The sequence below is a fragment of the Ctenopharyngodon idella genome, chromosome 8 (assembly GCF_019924925.1).
Source record: "Ctenopharyngodon idella isolate HZGC_01 chromosome 8, HZGC01, whole genome shotgun sequence".
Lineage (NCBI taxonomy): Eukaryota > Metazoa > Chordata > Actinopteri > Cypriniformes > Xenocyprididae > Ctenopharyngodon > Ctenopharyngodon idella.
In genome coordinates, this window is record NC_067227.1 from 29,078,020 (window position 1) to 29,096,144 (window position 18,125).

Consider the following 18,125-nt stretch of genomic DNA (forward strand, 5'->3'; position numbering starts at 1 on the left):
ATTGTCTCATCTTATATCTTGTTTGAAAATATATCGATATACCACACAGTCTTAGTTACTATTAAAAAGCGGTTTTCTGATAAGGTAACTGCTATTATGATCAACAACTATCTGTTGCAAGGCAATTATCAGTTAGCAGCAATATCAGCACAAATTACTTTTACAATCAACAGATAGTAAGTGGAAAAACTACTGAGTGAGTACTCTAGACTAGAGAAAAGCATGCTAACACACAGGCTATTTAGCAGAATGCCATCCATTAATACCTGCATTCACGGACAGAGAATCTACAAGGTAAACAATTCACAAAAGTTAGACGTCATCTGTTTTATGTAACATTTAATTACAGAATGTATGGAAGCACTATTGTTCAAAAGCGTGGGGTCAGCAATTAATATAACTTAATACATTTATTCAGCAAAATTCAGGACAAATTAAACTGATCAAAAGTGAGAGTAAAGACATTTATAATGTTACAAAAGATTTCTATTTCAAATATATGCTGTACTTTTGAACTTCCAACTCAAAGAATACAGAAAAAAAGTAGTTTGCATAAAAAAAATATTATGTAGCACTTAACCACTTAACCATTTTCAACATTGATAAGAAGAAATGTTTCTTGAGCAGCAAATCAGCATATTAGAATTATAGTTGAAGGATCATGTGACACTGAAGACTGGAGTAATGATGCTGAAAATTCAGCTTTGCATCACAGGAATAAATTACATTTTTATAAATACATAGAAATAAAAACAGATATTCTCATTTCACAATATTACTGTTTTTGCTGTATTTTTTATCAACTAAATGCAGCCTTGGTGAGAAGAAGCTAAGAAAGCTTCTTTTAAAACATTAAAAAAACCTTATCAACCCCAAAATTTTTGAACAGTAGTATATATATAAGCTCTGTTCCAAAAACTAGTGAGCTGCCTACCAAAACAGTATTAAGACATCATAGGTGTGTTAATACCGACATGAAAGCTATTTCTAAGCTAAGTAAGTTCACTTATACCTTGGTTTACAGAGAAGGCAATGAACTGCATCACTGCTGAACTCAAGGGGGAAAAAAATGCAAGAAAATATAAATAAATCTACTTTTATAACATTAAATACCAAAAATATCAATAAATAGTATACTTTAAAACTGGCTATTTTACTCATTATTTGTGTGCTATGTTTTCAGAGTATGAGATTGTTAGCAAAATGCTAAGTCAGCCTCTATTGGAATCAATTGTGAGTTGAATCTCTTTTGAGTTGACCTTTCAGTTGGGAAGCTGCCTTAGAAGGTAGTCTATCTAGGCAGCAAGCTCACTAGGTATTGTAACAGAGCTATAAATACTTATTTTAAAGAAAGAAAATTATAAATAGAAGACAACAATGAAATCTATATGTACAGTGCCAAGTTGTTACCACCTTTCCCCCCCTCACAGATTGGGACAGTGAACCAAAAAACATGCCGAAACTCTCTTTGAGAATGTGTGTGTGGACTTTCAGACCCTCTTGGACATTTGACAAAGATAAAGCTCCCTACTTTAAAATGTCTGATTCTAAACTTTCTGTACCGCAACCATTAAACATTTAGTGTACTTTAAATTATAAATGGCTCAAAAGAGGAGTGCCCTGGCACTGCCAACAATCTACAGAGAGCAAGTGCACATATGCATGGATCTGTAGCACATTTTTAGAGGGGTTACATCAAATATTTACAGCACTCGCCTCTCCCTCCTTGTTGTGTGTGGGGTCCGTCCCCACTGGAGTTAAAGTTTTTAAGAAACAAACGAACAAATGTACTTCGAAAATTTTCTATTAAGTTGGGACACTGTATTGATTTTGATTCAGCATTTAAGCACTGGAATTTTGAGCTGCCCATTATGTGGTCCTAATGTAAAAATTTTATCATAAACAACACAGGGATAAGGTATTACGCCTTGCGTTCACGTCCTGCTAAAATCATAGTAAAAAAAACCTTTTTTTATATGCAATTCGTAAAGAAATTTCTCAAGACTACATTATAAAGATGTTTTCTGTGACGTCAACAATGATTTGTTTACATGCACCCTCATAATGTGAATTGAGATTGAGGCAATACTGCAATTAAATTTTATATAATTGTAGTACAATATGTGGCTTATGCAGATTTTAAATTGCAATAAACAGGCATGCAAAGCTTTAATTTCCTCTACTCTGTCCAAAGTGCGCATGTGCTTGTGATGTACATGTGATGTACAGTGTCAATCACCAGTTGGTTGTTAAAATTTTTATGAATTCTAACAATGCAATGTTGTGAGAACATAAACGTGAATGACGCTCGGGAAAGTTGATGGACCAGTGCTGCATCGTCATGAAAGTTTAAGCCTTGCCAATTTAAATATTCAACCGCAAGAAGACGCAAAAGAAACTCAATTTGTTACTCGTGTGCTGTGTGAGACGTTTTCTGTGCGCAAACAACCGAATTGGCAAGTATCCTCATAACATATTAGGTTATGTCTTACGTGAATATAAACAGCTGAGAAAGAAAACGCATGTGTGTCAGTATATTTGATCCTTGCATTAGCTTTTAAAGTGACAGCAGCCTAATAAACCTGCTCTCTTTAAATGTTAATCAAAGAAAAAAAAAAAAAAAAAAACACTCGCTGCTCTTATTTTACATTTGATTACTTTATTAAATTTCTGTACTTGAAAACTACTGTTAGACCTACCTGAAAAGCACTAATTATTTCATTTGTATCTCTGTTTTATTGTATTTATTTGTGCTATTGAATGTAATTTGATTATTTATTCTTATTTTATTACTGACTGTTTACTTGTCTTTAACAATGATTTAAATTCATATTAGATAAGCTAGCAGTTTTAGCTGTGGTATCGCAATTGGAATGGAGAATTGGGAATTTCCACTTGTATATAAAATTTGTGTGTTAACTGCCTGTTTTTGTGAAAATTTCATGACTGGCAAAAAGTATTTATGGCCAGTAAATATTCACACAGTCATTGGCAGGTGTGGCAAAAAGTTAAGTTTTAGGCACTGTATACATGGATGCACAGATTTGTAAATATAGTGATAAAGATCATTACATTTTTAGGGTGCTGAGTTCATGACAATAACGTTGTGTCACATGAATATAATGCAGTAATATTGATGGTCGAAAAGCATCGAAATGAAGACATTTTAGGGGTGTCAATGAACAAAAAAAATCAATACATCCATAGAAATGTTTTTTGAATTTGACGCAAGTAGATTAAAACAGTGGAGAGTAACACGCCTATTGTATATGAGTTCATAATTTGTGCTGTGCATTAGGGTATGTGAATAAAGGTGAGATGGCAATATTCAGAATAATAAAGTGAATAATCAGAATAATGAAGACTGCGCATAAATGGGCGTGAAGAGGTTTACTTGTGTCATTACTGCAATTAAATCCTTACTCTAATTATTGGAAATAATCATATTATTGGTGCACATGTGAACATAGTCAATACTGTATGTACTGTAAAAAGTGCTATACAAACAAAATTGACTTCACTTGACTTATTATAAAAACAGTCAGCTAAAGTCAACAAAAACTATATTCAAAACCCATTTTACTCCTATATTGGTGAAAAGAAAAGAAATGGGCTGAGAGAATGTTTTTCTTGAGAAATTTATCAGATTGTGAAAAGTGAGTGTTACATACCAGAATGGAGCCAAAAATCTCCATAATATGCAATAACACCACTGTAATGTGAAAGAAAAACTACATTAATGCAATTTTCCTTCTTGGAAAAAAGTATTTATAGCCAATGAGCCGATGCAGGAAAGTGAACTGCTCAACATCCCACAGGAATCTGATGCAAGAACAAAGCGGACAGGTTCTTTATAATTCACTTCAGGTGTTAAGAACAGGCTTTGGGTTTGTCTCATTTGTAGCTATTTGCAGTAGGGGTGGAGCCGTCTTCAACTGCTGCCTTATTTATGCACAGTGCTGCATATTTACTTACCTGCTTTAAATTTTTCATTCATGTCCCCTATGTGTGATGAAACAACGACTGCTGAGGCCATCGCAGTTTAAATCACCTGAGAGGGTGGTCGACCACTCTAAAAAGCCTTATTCCCTGCATTTACAACTGCTTTATACGGTGATAAAGGAGATATGTCTCAGAATCTTAAGGGACGGAAAAAGTGTTTACCTGTCCTAGTCTTAGTGTTGGTTAAGATCTCCTGCAGCCGCTCCTGGAGTTTATCTGCTCTCTTTCTTTCCAGATGGAGCTGCCTCTTCAAGTCTTTCAGCTGCAGACATAACATGACAGGCATTATTTTGACAGCAGATAGACATTTAGCTTGATAGACATTTAAGAATCCAGTAAATACAGTGGCTCCAAAAGTATTTGGACACTTAAGCCACACTTGAAAATGTAAGAAAATCACTGCATATATATATATATATATATATATATATATATATATATATATATATATATATATATATATATATATATATATATATATGGATAGAGAGACAATTTCACATCAATTAAAACATCCTGTCCATCCATTTTGCTGCAGTAGCACTACAAAAGCTTTTTTTGTTTTTGTCGGGAAAAAAAAAAAAAAAAAAAAAAGAGGAGGAGATATATGAAATTTCATCCATTTTCATCCAAAATCACTTCAAGCAGGAAGGAAATTCCCAGAGGGACTGCATTTGTAACCTAATAAACAGTGTGAATATATAAATAATAAACAATGCCATAGAAAAATCATAACCAAAACTTTGAGCTAAAAGTATGGACTGCTTCTGGATCTGGAAACACACACAGGCACACACAGGCAATCGATGAACTGTCAAACGAGATTCTATTGATGAAACGGCTACAGTGTTAATGAAAGCTGATCGACCCTCATCAATGGGAGCTCTGGTTTCAGGTCTGTAGGGCAGAGAGGTGTCCTGCCCATCGCCTGGGACTATTTTAATTCACTTTCTGGGAAATGGAGAGAGGGAAAGCCCTGACTCATCTCTTTTTTTTCTGGCTGGATTGCCTACTTACCGCTGAACTACCTTTTTTCTCCAGGATTCTCTGTCCGTCCACCGTGTCTTTAATCTCCTGAAATACACACACAAAGGTTATTATAGTTCAGCAAATAAGTCTTTATTTTAAAACTATTTTCAAATTACTATTTTCAAATAACTTTTCAGTTTAGTTTGAAATAGTTCAGTGAGTTACAGTTTAGTCTCTTAGTCTATATTTTAGACAATAAAAGAGAGCACACCATTCATTTACAGAGGAACTTAATTTATAGAAATTCTAAAATTCAATTACAGAAAAACTTCAGAAATAATGTTATGAGGTTAATGTTTTTGAAAGAAGTCTCTTATGCTCACCAAGTCTGCATTTATTTGATCAAAAATGCAGTAAAACAGTAATAATGTGAAACTGTGATGCAAAGCTGAATTTTCAGCATCATTACTCTAGTCTTCAGTGTCACATGATTCTTCAGAAATCAATCTAATGATGATTTGGTGCTCATGAAATGTTTCTTCTTATTATATTAATATTTCTGTGGAAATCATTTTTGTCAGGATTCTTTGAATGAATAATAGAAAATGCAAAAGAACAGCATTTATTTGAAATGGAAATCTTTTGCAACATTATAAATGTCTTTACTGTCATTTTTGATCAACTTAATGCATCCTTGTTAATAATTAACTAAAGTATTAATTTCTTTTTTTTTTTTTTTAAATCTTACTGACCCCAAACTTTTGAACAGTAGTGTATGATGCTTTAAATCTTAGTTTTAGTAAATTAGTCTTAATTATATAATAACCATGAAACAAGTAACATCAGAACAAAGGAAAGTCCTAATAAATCATCCTAAAAATATTCAGATGAGACAAGGAAACACCAATTTTACAGCTCTGAAAACTAAACATCCCAGAGGATCTGCTGGCACCAGATGCTCATACAAAGAACAATCTCATCCTACTGTTGAGTCACGCATCGTTCTCGAGTCACATTTGAAATTACTGCTGAGCTCCAGCAATCACACCCCCATAATATCCTCCATCTGAGTCCAGCCTTATTTAGCATCTTAAAAACACATGGTTCTCATCACGTTGAAGAACTAACGCTCCAGCAGAGCCACTAGGAGACTGCCAGAAAAAAAAGAATGCATTCTGTTCACACACCTGTTTGAGTTTTCCGATTGTGTCGTTGAGATCTTCTCTCTCTTTCCCCATCTCCGTCACTTGCTGTTTGACTGCCTCCACCTCTGCAGCTTTAGCCTAAAAAGGGCAGGAAAATGTTATTTCAATTATTTAAAATGCACAATGGATAAAAGTTCTGGAGAGAATAAACCTTCTTTACTTGTTTAATACATATTCTGGTCTTATTGTGTGTGATTTGTCACTTAAAAATAGGATATGATTTTATTGGTTAATATAATTTTTCCATGCCCACATGACTTTGGTTATGCTTATTTGTTCTCCATGCCAGCTTCCATGCAAGCTAAACTTTTATGGCAAAATAGTTGAAACACAATAAAAGGTGCTTAAAAACCTGTGTGTGTATTACTTACTATATTTTTATTTTTTTAATAATAATAATAATAATAATAATAATAACATTTAATTTAATTTAATTTAATTTAAAAATTTAAAAAAACTGATTTAGGTCTGACTTCATTAAAAAAAATATATATTTTCAAAGTCAGATGGACATTGAAGAGGTAGAGGTGTCGTTTCATGTGATTTGGAACCATGTACTTTGGTTCCTAATCATATATTCAGATGTTCCTTTAAAATTGCAAAGGTGACCCCTTTATGTTGTTGGAAAACTACTGAATAAAAATATATATTTCTTAAAAAAAAAAAAAAAGTTCAGCTTGAACAAAATGATTTTCAGCCTTGGTTATGTCAGCAGAAAGGAAAGTTCTAAAGAATATAAATTTTGTTCTCAAAATCTTTCATCAAAACAACTTCCTCTGCTTCAGAAAAAACTTTTCTTTTGTGCTGACATAAACAATGATGTGCAGGCATGGTAGAAATGATATTAAATGTTAAGATCATATCAAACTTTATACGATCCAATCGAATCAAGATGGATAAAATCAAGTCACGCCAGAGATGGACTGGCCATAGGGACTTTTATTGGTGGTTGAGGTCAGTAGAACAATAAATTAAATGTAATTTAAATGGACTCCTGCTACTTTACTGAAAACAAAAGTAATTAGATGGGATTTGAACTTGAGTTTTCATGACCTCATTCTGAAATGCTTAACTTTTAAGCACCTACAGATGATAAATGCATTTCATGCATTTGATAGTCTTTTAAGCTCATTAAGTAAAATTCTACATCAAGCAAGCATCCATCAACTCAATGAGACATGACAGAATAAAGCCTTCTGATGTGAGTGCTTGAGACTTGAATATGTATGAAGACAACAAATGTGTCATAAAGACAAAATGTGCTAAATATAGCTTTACCGATTATTACTTAATCTGTATTCCATTAAGTGTTGTTGAACACCAAATGTGTTTTTAAAATGTTTACCTCCAGCTGGACTCTGTGATCTTTCTGTACCCGCTGGATCTCTTCTGCATGGTCCAGTTTGTTTTTTTCCATGGTCTCCTGCTCACAACACACACAAATGACACCAGCGTCAAATATAAATCAACCACACATCCAAGAGTGACAGTTTTAAGATTTATGCAACTTTTTTTTTTTTAAATATAAAAATAAATCCACTAAAAATGCTCTTCTTTTCACCATTTGGCATTTTAAAGTCTGTAACACGGTAACGACAAAAACAACACTGACATCATGTGGTCAGAATGATACTGATGTACCCAGACGTAAACAACAAAAGACAGTTTCCATCTCTGGTATTGCTCTGCAGTGAGAAATGGCTGTAAACCCACAGTACCTCGGCCTCCTTGAGTCTGCGTTCAAACCAGCCCTTCGTCCCCTCCATGGACTGAACCTGAGCTTTCAGCTCCTCTACATACGGCTGAAGACCCTCCAGCTCTTTGGTACGAGCCTGAAAAAAAAAACAGAAATACAATTGTGAAAGGAAATTTAGCAGATCGTTTTTGCCCAAAGTACACTTTGTACAGACACAATCCACCTGAAGCAACCTGAGGTTAAGTGCTTTATTGAAAGTACATGTCTTAACCTACACACTTTCAGTTACTGGCCCAGAAAGGTTCCTTACTTTCTCATCTCGTAGCTGTGAGCGGATCTCCTCTTCCGTGCGGTTCTTCTCCTCGTGGAGGCCGCGGAGCTCCTTCTCGTAGCGTGCCCTGATGCTCAGCACCTCCTTCTCATGCTGCAAACGCACGTTGCTGAGTTCCTCTTTGTGCCGAGATTTCTCCTGTGCCATCTCAATGGCCAGTTCATCCAGCATGGCCTTACGCTTATCTGCAGTCTGACAGAAGAGTGAGGTATTTAGTTTTAAATAAAATGTGGCAGTTTCAAAGGTCCAGTCATTATCAAGATTCAATCTCATATTTTTCTTCAAACATAAGACTTTTCATAAAACATAAGGCATTATCTTCTTCAACAACTGGTATTTAGATAATGTGTATTCAGACAGAAATCTCTGTTTACTAATTTATATAAAGAATGCTATAGACAAGCTTGTCTTTAAAGAGGTCCTATTATGCTTTTTTACTTTTTCAACTTTCTTTAGTGTGTAATGTTGCTGTTTGAGCATGAAAACGATCTGCAAAGTTCCCGCCCAAGACATAAGCAAGAAAAAAAGGGGCGTGGCCTAGTTGAGTTGTGTTAGTAGTGTTTTGAAACTCGTAGTTATGGTAAGGGGCGTGACCAATCACAACACTTGTCCTGTCGACCAATCAGAGCACATTGCGTTTTTTGGAAGGAGGGGATTCATAGAGACCGGAACTAAACAGAGCGTTACTGACAGACTGAGAAAAGAGGTGCTGCAACAAGGTCAAATATGTGAAAAAATATGTGAATGTGCTTTTTGAACATTCAAGCATGAAAACCTAAAAAAAAAAAAAAAAAAAAAAAAAAATCAAGACTTTGAAAAAGGACATAATATGTCCACTTTAAGCCTGTTGTCTTTTCTAAACCTTTTTCATCTTAGTTTAGGACCATTAAGATTTTTTATAGTGATATTTTCATGATAATTAAGCAAAATTTCCCCAAATTGACATTACTGTTATGTGAAAAAATAATAAACACTTTTAAAATATTTATACATCATGATAGTATTTTTGTACTGAATTTAAGTGATGCTGATTTTAAATGAAAATGAAAAAAAGGTGTTGTTTCAGGATTTAAATCAAATGGTCAGAAAGACCATTTAAAACCATAAAAACAAACTGTAAAACTCTCTCAACAAATTCAGTTCCTGACTCTTCACTGTTTGGATCTGGTGCAAGAAACCTTGACTAACATTATTTATTTTAGAGGGAAAAAAAAAAAAAAAAAAAGTGCACAAAAAGAGGGGAATCTTCCAGAGCCCTTTTGTGTCTAAATCCGATTGCGGTTTTTACATTAATAAAGTCATTATGATGGTCAAAAGATCAGAGTATTAACTGATGGAAGAACGAGCAGAGTGAACTGACTCACTAAAGAAGCTTAAATGATGACAGAGATAGTGAGCGCACCAAACGTTAAACTGCTTTCACCTGCTGCAGTGGGAATTGACTGAATTGAGAAAGGATCAGAAAGTAGAAAAGAGGGTTTGTGTATCATCACCTTTCTGGCTTCCTCTAACTCCTGCTGTAGCTTGTCCTTCTCCAGACCAAGTTCAGTGAGCTGCTCCAGCAGTCGACTATTTGCTCGGTTTGACTCCTGATCATCAAGAAGAAGTCAAATAATTTGTATGTATAATCTGAATACAAATAGATATTTTACACTTAACTATATTAAAACGTAATTGTTGAAGTATTGTTCAATTGTTGAAGTTTTTCATCAAAATGGACTTTCTCAATCTCCAAAAGGATTGGACTTTTCTGCTGTAGGCAGGGAAAAATAATATTAACTAATAATATTATAGCCTAATTTGATTTCTATCCAATCCAATAACATTTTACTCAGACATACAATTTTTAATTGTTGCAAATGTCTTTCAATGTTGTTTAAAAAGTGAACGGGTACCAAAATACCTGTAGCTGTGAGTTGAGATCATCTCTCTGCGCCAGGAAGCTCTCCTGATCTGTACGCCTCTGCTGAAGCTCTGCGTTGAGAGCCAGATTTTGCTCTCTCAACAAATTCAGTTCCTGAGTCTTTACTGTTTGGATCTGCGAAAAAAAACACTGAGTTTCAGATACTCAAAGAACCTACAACAACTGAATTAAGTCTTCGTCAGTCTGAATTCAGTGTATAAGCGTGAAAATGCCAATAGAAGAATTGTGAAGGAGCAGAAAGAGCTTAACACCAGAGATCAGCTGAGAAATGCAGTTCAGCACAATGCAGAATCCAATATCAATATAAATGTACCCATGAGTGCTTTCAAGCTAAATATAGACCTTCATGCATGATGCAGTATATATATATATATATATATATATATATATATATATATATATATATATTAAAATATCTAAGCTAGCACAAGTACTACATACATAGAAATAAATATATTAAACATGGAAAAGTTTTCAAAACCTCAACCAGGGTTAAAGTGCAGTGAAAGTCCTGCTAAATGAACCTTTTGCGGCCTTGGAGTACAAATTAAATTATTCATATTTATTTAAATATTAATCTTTAGCTATTGCTCACAATGGGTAATGGGTTTGATTCCCAGGAAGTGGAATTAGAAATGCAAATATACCTTAAATACATTGTAAATCACTTCAGATAAGATAAATAAGCATAATGAATTTAACTAAACGGTAATAACCAGTGCTGGGTAGTAACTGATCACATGTAATCTGGATTATGTAATCAGATTCCAAAAATTATATACTTGTAATTAGATTATATTCTGTTTTAAAATACTCAGACTACAGTAACATTTTTATTGATTAAATGATTACTTAATATCCACAAAATGGCAGTAAATTATTCATAATTTATTGAGTCTCACTAATTCTTCTTTTTATCTTTTTAAATCATCCTTTCTAAAACAGCCTATTGCTTATGTATGTTCAGAAAGTCTTCCAGTTTTGTGGAATTACACAAGTCAGAGGCCACACAGCATAAACAAAATATTTGAATTTTTTGTGTTTTATTTTGATTGATTTTATTTTAAAGTTTTACATTTTTATGGTTTAATTACTACCTTTCCATAAACTTACGAACCCCCTGCAGTTCTTTCAAAAACCTGTTTGGGAAACCCTGATGTAATGTAATGTTTAATGCACTTCATTTTGTTGATGACAAATTTTCAACAATCTTTTTTTTTCCTCTTTGTATTTTTATATCAATATAGTAAAATACTATTCTATTAAAAACTGTGATAAATGACTTAAGGCTAAGAGTAAGGTCCAAAGTAATCAAAAAGTAGTCTGATTATATTACCTAAAATGTGTAATGTAAGAAATTAAGGTACTAAACTAGGGATGTGCAGCGGAGCCAATATCTGTATTCCGGATTAATCCGGAAGCAAGCAGGGCTTTATCTGGAAGTTTGTGAATTACATGAGAAGCCCATAATGTAACGTAATGAAAACTATGAAGGGAATAGAATTACATCTAACAAATATGCCTTGTATGGCTCATAAACTAAAATTCTTTTTTATTATAATTATAACATTTTTTAAATATCTTCTAATTAAAACAACAATACTAAATGTTAAATAAGAGATGATTTTTTTTTTTTTTTTTTTAATTTACAGAGAAACTTTGTGTAGAGTTATGTCAGGACAATCATCCACAACCTCAAATAAGAGGACTCTTTATAAAATAGCTGATTAGAGAACATGGAAGTTTGAAAAAAATATTCAGCGCTTGAAAATTGCTAAAACAACTTATACTATGCATATGCAAATCTGAACCAATTATAAAGAATGCATGCCGGTCCGTCTCAGTGACAGCGTGAGACAGAGAAACATTATTTAATTAATAAAGTTTACACTTATTCATGTATCATATAGTACAAGGTTTAAAACATTTTAAATAGACATATCAAATAGTAGAAAATATGTATAATGTAGTACTTTAGTTGATATTACTTGTCAAAGCTCTGATTTTTCTGAGACACACACAGTGACGACAATGTGACTATTCGCAATCGCACTCTGCTCATTTCATTCATAAAGTTTACATTCATCTCACACACACTCATTATTGCATAGGGATTTTAGAGGTTTATGTATAATATCATGCTATGCTATCTTCTGGATTACCTGTTATCTAGCAAACACGAGGAGTGAACGAGTATTTTTCCTATTATTCAGTTGAATTCATTATTCGTTTTGAAGCCAATATTTGTGTTTTTCCCAAATAAAGTATTCGGCTTCAGGGAAGTCCCTATTTCTAACTACAGTTTTAATCACGTAATTTGTATTCGGTAATGGACTACAATTTGTAAGTAATCTACTCAGCACTGGTAATAACGGCATTTATATATATATGACAGCATTTAACTTTTAAATTATCACAACGCCATACTTCCATAAGACACTAGTCACACTGTCCGAATTTGTGACTAGAAAATTACAACAACAGAAAAAGATTTTAAAGCAGAAAAATGCATCTATATGAACCTTCATGAACTGTCATTTAAATATTGACACTTTTAAGAGAAGAAATTAAATGAAAATATGGCATCAAACAAATTGGTGTGAGCTGAAAGTGATTTGTTCATAGACAATAGCATAAAAAAGCTGATGAAAGTGGCATTAGTACATGTGTATTTTAACAGTTAATGGCACAAAGAGCATGTGTGTTAGACCAGACATGGTCACTGAGTGAAGATGTTGCAGGAACTGGGGTTGATGAAGGTCGTGATGCTGTATCAGGGTCAGGTACCTGTTCTAGGGCTGCTAGATTTGTCCTGAGAGCATCGTTCTCACTCAGCATGCCCTCCACCTGCTCCTGACTGACCGCGCTCTGACACGCTACCTGCAGCTCCGCCCAAACATAAAACCACCCCACGAGACACAGAGAGAGAGAAAAGAAAGAACAAAAGAGAAAGCAACACAGAAAGATGAAAGAACAAAAGAATAAATAAATGAAAGATTGAATGAAAAACAAATGAAAGAACAAAAGAATTAAGCACAAAGAAAGCATAAAATAAACCGGAAAAAATTAAAGAACATTAGAATAAATTAAATAAAAAAATAAATGTGAAATATTTGAAAAATAAAAATACAAAATATTAATGTAATAAATAGAATTAAAAAAAAATGTAAAACGAAAACCCGCAATAACATGAAAGAATAAAAGAACAAATGAACAAATAAGAGATTGATCAAAAACAATTTTTTAAACAATGTAAAAAAGAATGAAATAATGAAGAAAGAAAATAAAATAATAAAAAAATAAAATAAATAAGTACATTTAAAAAAAAAAAAATACAAAAACGTAGAATATGAAAGAACAAATACAGAATACAAACAGAAAAGAAAAAAAGAAAAACAGAAAGAACAAAAGGGATTTAATTTTAAAGGAAAAAAAAGAATAATGAAAATAATGAAAAAAAAAAAAAAAGAGGAAGGGAACATGTAAAGAGAAAGAAAGGGATGTGAAGGATGAATGAAGACATGTCCAACAACAGCATGGAATTGTAGGGGGAGTGTTGGAGAAGATGAACACAGGAAGATTAAAACCCAAGAGGGTGAACGAGAGCAAGAGATGATAAAGAAAGTAGAACGCCCAAAACAAGTGAAAAGAAGAGAGAAGAAAACAGGCCGAATTAGAAACTCCACATCAAACAGAAGAGACCCAGTCAAGCAGTTCTGAATGGAAAAACAGAACAGGGAGGTTCTTCATCCTTATCTGCTTGTTGCACATGAGAGGCAGCTGTTTAATTAAGATTTTTGACCTCACAAAGGAAGTGAAAGACATTTGTGGTGGCGGGACCTGCAGTAGGGCCGACAGCGTCATAAGAGGGGCCCTTCCCTCAGGGGCCCCTGCGGAGCACGTGTGTGCCCCTCAGCCACCGGCACTGAGCCCCTCTAATCCTTAATTACTCAGCTGATCCTGAGCACCATCGTCCATAAATGCTCAATTAAACAGGCTGCTCTCTGGGTAATTATAAACTTCTCTAACTTCTCCTTAAGCACAAAGAGTTTGCTATCAGCAGAAAGACTGGTGGGTCACACTAAAGATGTCTTCCAGTTTGGGGATAGTTTACTCAAAAATTAACTAACTTTCTTAAAAAAAGGAGACACTTTGAAGAAGGTTTACACTTCTCTTTTCAATATACAATGAAAGTGAAGCTCCAAAAAACACACTATTAAAAAATTTCAAGTCTTTTAAATCATATTAGTTGAAACTTTTGCCCTCCAAGAGTTGCAAAACATTTTTTGGCATTCATGAATATTTAAATATAGTGCACTCCAGGTTTAAAGTCAATTAAAATAAAAAGCCATGAGTGAATATGCAAAAGTGCAAATGACATTTGAAAGCTACACCTGAGGGGAAGATTATTAACGAATGACCATCTGACCACTTGAATTTCAGTCTGTTCCTCTCAAAAAAGTTATCATATGACTCCAGAAATCTCAGAATATAGTGCAAAAGTCCTAAGTCCTATTTTTATGATGCCGTTTTGTCATTTTTGGAGCTCAATAACATCAGTCTTCATTCACTTTCACTGGATAGAGAAAAACAGAAAAGGACATTCTCCTGTTGAGTTCCACAGAAGAAAGAACGGCATACAGGTTTGGAATGAAACGATGGCGAGAAAATGAGAACAGAATTTTTCTTTCTGGTTGAATTAACTGGATAACTAAGACTGAAAAGAGCTTTCTAAGCAAAGCTAAACTGCATTTAAAAACAGAACTGAGAACAAAAACAGCTAAATAATCACAAAGCTGCATCCTGCCATTTAAAAAAGTCCAATTTTCATTATTTGATTTTTTAAGCGGAACAATAAAAATGTAATTGTGTTCCACGCTGATAACAACACCCACATGAGCCTTTTACGGTTTATTTAATTGAATCTGTAGGACCTATTATCATTAAAATCACACTCAATTTATGCAGATTAATTGTCTGCTTTCTCTCTTTTATAAACCTGTTAGTAAACAGCCAACCAGCAGATGTGGAAATTGCAGATTAATTCTCTTGAGATGCACTAACGACCATCTGTGATGGAATAAACATTAAAAGAAATGCTAAATGAACATTTTAACCAACTATTAATCTTCTGTTTTCTTCCTTTCAGTGCCTTTGGCGATGTTTGGAATGAAATACTAGCACAATCTGCAGTATGAACTGTATAGCACAATGAATACTATACAGTGCTAAACATTTTAAACGTTAGTATGCAACATCGTTGTCACATGACCATCTTAGAAATGAATGTTTGTTTTACGTTTTTAACCAATCTTGTGCAAAAATGAACCTTTTGATGTATTCATCATACTGAAGACACTAAGTCAAGTAAAACATAACATAATAATAATCTAAAACTAAACAGGTTTGGTGGTCACGTAAAAAGAGGACACAGCTACCTGATCTTTGAGCGCATGGATGGCCATCTCATGCTCTTTGTGTTTGCTCTGCAACTGCTCCTTCAGTTCAGTGACGTTCTGAAATCACACACACAAACTGTCAGACGGGAAGATTCAATGCATTTTTAGTATGACAGTGATGAATGCAGCAGTGTGTCTACGGTCCATTATTTTCTGCAGATGTGCCTCAGTGCCAGAATCTAAAGCTGAAGCACTGACTGCAGACTTTAGCCCACTCCCAAGGGTTTGCAAATGTTTATCATCATACTCCCTTAGAGGCCATCTATCGATCGCCCTCTGAGATATGCAACAAATGGGCTTTAATATTGAGGAATTTGGCAGGGCAGGCTTGAGCGGATCTCACCTGGTTGGCGGCCATTAAATCTGCCTGCAATTTCTGCACGCGAAGGTTTATGGATTTGAGTTCCTCCTCTTTCCTCTGTTGGATCTCATCAATTTTAGTCCTGTGGAAACAAATGCATCATATGCTATCAGGGGTTTGATGTGAATAATGTGTTGTAGGGTCTATTTTCAGGTATTGCGAAATTAATACCAAAATACAACAGCAAATTCAGCAGGAAAAAAACAGGGGAGTATAAATGAAATCATGGGAACAGATGTAGTATATACCAAAAAAAAAAAAAAAAAAAAAAAAAAAGAACTTTCACTGTTGTTAGCTTCACTCAAACCATCCTTGTTCACATTACTTAAAAACTCATGTAAGTACATGAACTTAATTTAACTGAGTTGTTTCTACTAAAAATGAGTATTGTCAGCTTTATTTAAGTGTTTGTTCAGTCAACTTAATATTGCTGAGTGAAACACAAATTAATGTTGACATAACTAACTGGGCAGTGCATCCGTAGTTCCCAGCATACCTTGCAAGGGATTGCATTTGGAGTAAATTTAGGGACTAAAGTTTTTTATGTCTTTTTCAGTATGTTTATGTGGGTGTTTAATGTTAAGTTATGTTGGACATTTAGATGGGTTTCTGTAATGTTTTTTAATTTTGTGGTTACCATTATGTAGAAGAGTGGCGCCTGTGTTTAGGCTGCGAGCACTCATATACGCATGTTTATAGGATGGAATTCCTGCTCTCAATTAAATTGAGTTTGTTCAATGAGTTATTTTTTTTAGTGCATTTTGTAGAGCAAACAGTTAATTTAATACGGTAAATTAGGTAAATAAATGTGTTCACTTTACGTATTAAGTAAACTGCACATATAAAATATTATGTAACTGACAAATTCAAATGATTTGTATTTATTCAAAGAAATTGTCAGCTTTACATACAACTAAACTGTTATTTGTACAAATAACAATATAGTTGCAATATAGTTGCTTGGAACCACTTGACACTGCTTTTTTTTAAGTAAATTCAAATGTGTATAATTGGGTTCTGGAAGTAAAAATGCCATTCAAGATATTTCCAGCAAACTCTGAGATTTTTTTTAAAGTGCCCGTGCCATTTTAAAGGGTCTTAATTTTGTTTAGTAGGTCTCCGACAATTGGTCTACATCAGGGGTGCCCAATCCCGTTTTTCCATATCAATTTGAGCCCGAGTCCTCATCCTTTGAAAGTGCATGCAAAGTTGATTTGCTTTGGCAATGCAGAAAACAGCGTCTTCTGGACATGTCGACAACACGAACCAAACTCTCCCAACCCTCAGCTACACAGTGTTTGGGGGCGGATCAAAGTAGACATCGTTCGTGGGCAGCCAATAAAGACCATAGACTGGCATTATGCAAATTTGTTACAAACCTACATAGGTTCAAGTAAAAGGTAAGACTGGAATTATTGATTTTTTTTGTTGATAGTTTTTTTTTTTTTTTTGGGAGACTAACTCCAGTTATTGTGCACTTTGATTTTTGAAACTTTGCAGACCTTTTACATTCACAAAACAGCTATATTACACATTGCATGAAAGGTAATATCTGAGAAAGCACCATAGGGGCACTTTAAACAATATATTATGGTTCTATAGAATTGATTTTCAAAACTGAAGGCACTAAACAGATGCAAATGTGTATGATCTGTTCTGAGTGTGTACAAAGAGTCGGATCAGTTTAAAATCAAGCGGAATTACAGCAAATTAGATTTTTCCATTGAAATCAATGGATCTGCAACATTCAGTGGTAGCGTGCACAGTATTGTGCAAGGCCCCTAAATTCAGAAGTAGTACACTACCCAAAATCCTGAATCAAGATCCACTAATCAGGTTTATGGGATGAGTAGTTCCTTCTCACATAACAGCTGATTCATACGGGATGTTGGCGTTAACGATTCTCGTTTACTTCGAATGGGTGACATCATGCGTTGCCGAAATGAATGGTGGGTTCTGCTGTATCATGTCACTGGCGTTGCTTGCGGCATAAGTTGAACATTTTTCAACTTTTCAAGAGCCAACGCAGGTGTCAGCCAATAAGATCACCTTATGCAAATACCCTAGTGCAGACGCTAGCCAATTGCATTCATGCAACACCGGAAAATAGAGGAACATCAAAATGGAGGAAAAACTTATTGCGGTGGGTAATCACCCGGTTCTTGACGATCAGTCTTT

At 34.2% G+C, this 18,125-nt stretch overlaps 1 protein-coding gene across 3 annotated transcripts in view; it reads right to left on the reverse strand.

Moving 5' to 3' along the window:
* Positions 1 to 18,125, reverse strand: part of gripap1 (GRIP1 associated protein 1) — a 50,372-nt gene that overhangs the window by 23,680 nt on the left and 8,567 nt on the right. The window contains exons 13-24 of one of the 3 annotated variants that reach the window (XM_051902958.1): positions 15,930 to 16,029; positions 15,566 to 15,643; positions 12,915 to 13,007; positions 10,107 to 10,241; positions 9,697 to 9,792; positions 8,183 to 8,395; positions 7,895 to 8,008; positions 7,522 to 7,599; positions 6,159 to 6,254; positions 5,020 to 5,076; positions 4,165 to 4,264; positions 267 to 287 (exon numbers count right to left, since the gene is read on the reverse strand). In XM_051902958.1, coding sequence (XP_051758918.1) covers positions 267 to 287; positions 4,165 to 4,264; positions 5,020 to 5,076; positions 6,159 to 6,254; positions 7,522 to 7,599; positions 7,895 to 8,008; positions 8,183 to 8,395; positions 9,697 to 9,792; positions 10,107 to 10,241; positions 12,915 to 13,007; positions 15,566 to 15,643; positions 15,930 to 16,029 — 1,181 coding nt within the window. The remainder of the gene's footprint in view (positions 1 to 266; positions 288 to 4,164; positions 4,265 to 5,019; positions 5,077 to 6,158; positions 6,255 to 7,521; positions 7,600 to 7,894; positions 8,009 to 8,182; positions 8,396 to 9,696; positions 9,793 to 10,106; positions 10,242 to 12,914; positions 13,008 to 15,565; positions 15,644 to 15,929; positions 16,030 to 18,125) is intronic. The other 2 variants (XM_051902960.1, XM_051902959.1) reach the window with 2 other exon arrangements.